Here is a 1,874-nt window from a genome sequence, read left to right as displayed (position 1 = left end):
ATTTCCTGAACTTGTTTGAAGGCTAGATTTAGTCTTGATGTGAGATTTAAATTAGCAACCAACCATATGATTTATAATCCTTTATCCAAAAAAATATGATTTATAATCAATAGTTGTCAAGATCGCATAGGGCCATGTAAAGGCTAATTGACAATGATGAATTGAGATTGAATACATAATCAATTTGATTGATTTGTTGTAAGAAATTAAGAACGAACGATCACCAAAGAAAGGAATATTTACTCCATGTACCATGAAAAGAAAAGAAGAAGAGTGATTTAATGGTTAAAAAAGGGTCAACAATGCGCGCATGAGAATTTTAAAAGGATATATTAGACCTGATTAGTGTTGACTCGCTAGGATATGTGTGCCCCTGTTACAACAATTACCTAGTCCAAGGAAAGAAATGACGAAAATCATAGTTATGTTACAACATCAATACATAGGCTATAACATAAGAGTCATGGATCATCGGCGCTATCTACATCAGGAGCTATCACAAAAGAATTAAATGCCGCATTAGCATATCCCTCTTGCGGAAGAATTCTTTTTCGTGAACTTGCTTTCCACACACAAATTCTTCATGGCTTGGGTGCAAAATCTTGGATTCATCTGGACAAAATGCACACGTCCTGGTAAAGCAGCACAACGGCTTTTCTGTTGACATTAAGAGAGAGATAAAGAGTTAGCCAAGTTGCATAACAATAATAAATTCCAGTTTTGCCAACAAACACAATTAGTTGGTAGGAATGTAAAGATAAATTTAGGTAGTACTTAAGATGGTGCACGTTTCAACGGCCAATTGATTGGAGTGTCTATCGAAATATAGCTCGGCAAAGAACTGCTGCTTCTCGGCGGTTGCGTCCATCGGGCGAGCCGTAAAGCCGAGGTGGTACCAGAAAGTTCCCCTAAAACCGATGCAGGCGGCATTCATCTCCGTGGTCGATCGCGCAGGATACTCGAACTCGGCATCCTGCATCGTAGCGATCGATCTCAGGCATAAGTACTAAGCACTCACACGGATGCATGTCCAAGAAAGAGAAGTTGAGAGAGAGAGAGAGCTAGAGAGAGAGAGAGAAATTTTATCGTACCGGATTGTTGGAGTTGTAATGTTCGAGGGCGAGGTCGACAAGCACAGAAATACGGGAGGCGACCATCTCTCTGTCATGAAATAAACAAGGATATATCAAATAAATAAATAAACATGATGAAAAGGTTTTACAGTTGTAAGTGTTCGTTGGTTGGTTACTCAACGCAAAGTAGTCCAGTAGCTAGGAATTACAACATACTCTTGTGTGAAGAGGGGAACGCCAGTCTTTGGTCTGTCCAGGAATTTCTGGATGCTAGCCAGCATCTCTTTTGACATAGAGCGGGCGATGTGCTCTTCTTGGACCGAGAGAGGGCGGCCGTAATCCAACTTGGTGCTGACGGCGGCAGGGGAAGAGAACAAAGATCCCATCGCCGGATCAATCCAGCACGTACACAACTGCCGTTTGCTTTGGGCTGGGAACTCGTCTCGAGCCTAGCCTTGAGATTTCTTCGTTGCTTTCACGACGTACGGTGGTGGGCTTATACATGTATATATAGCACCAAACCCAATCCTTGAGTCAAGGGGGCTTTCACGACGTAAAAACTAATCCGTGACTAAAACTAATCCGACTCGGTCACGTATGCCGTGTTTAACTTTTCGGAAACACTAACGCCCACACATGTGGGCGTTACCCAACTCGCTCACACGCCTCGATCGTCGTCCAGTGCCTTTTGCACGAATCTTGGCACGAAAAAGTTGATTTTGTGTGTCACGTAGGACGGGGCTGGTGTGTGGGCGTTGGAGAGTTTGCCCACACGCCCTGCCAGCTGCGCTGTGTGGGCGA

At 43.5% G+C, this 1,874-nt stretch overlaps 1 protein-coding gene across 1 annotated transcript; it reads right to left on the bottom strand.

The window, feature by feature from the left end:
* Window positions 1-311: 311 nt before the first annotated feature.
* LOC123050757 (uncharacterized) lies at window positions 312-1,540 on the bottom strand. The gene is made up of 4 exons (XM_044473497.1): window positions 1,290-1,540; window positions 1,092-1,161; window positions 775-973; window positions 312-657 (listed from the first exon to the last, which is right to left on the bottom strand). Exons 1-4 carry the CDS (start codon window positions 1,457-1,459, stop codon window positions 497-499), a joined length of 600 nt encoding a protein of 199 aa, XP_044329432.1. The 5' UTR covers window positions 1,460-1,540; the 3' UTR covers window positions 312-496.
* Window positions 1,541-1,874: the final 334 nt, after the last annotated feature.

This window comes from Triticum aestivum, chromosome 2D (genome assembly GCF_018294505.1).
Source record: "Triticum aestivum cultivar Chinese Spring chromosome 2D, IWGSC CS RefSeq v2.1, whole genome shotgun sequence".
NCBI lineage: Eukaryota > Viridiplantae > Streptophyta > Magnoliopsida > Poales > Poaceae > Triticum > Triticum aestivum.
Note: the sequence above shows the minus strand (reverse complement) of the source record. Positions and strands in the feature narration are given on the sequence as shown.

Coding starts and splice junctions, on each gene's coding strand:
- LOC123050757 (XM_044473497.1), bottom strand. CDS start 1,459: ATGGGATCTTTGTTCTCTTCCCCTGCCGCCGTCAGCACCAAGTTGGAT. Junction 1,162..1,289: donor GTTCCCCTCTTCACACAAGA/GTATGTTGTAAT, acceptor ATTTCATGACAG/AGAGATGGTCGCCTCCCGTA. Junction 974..1,091: donor ATTACAACTCCAACAATCCG/GTACGATAAAAT, acceptor GCTACGATGCAG/GATGCCGAGTTCGAGTATCC.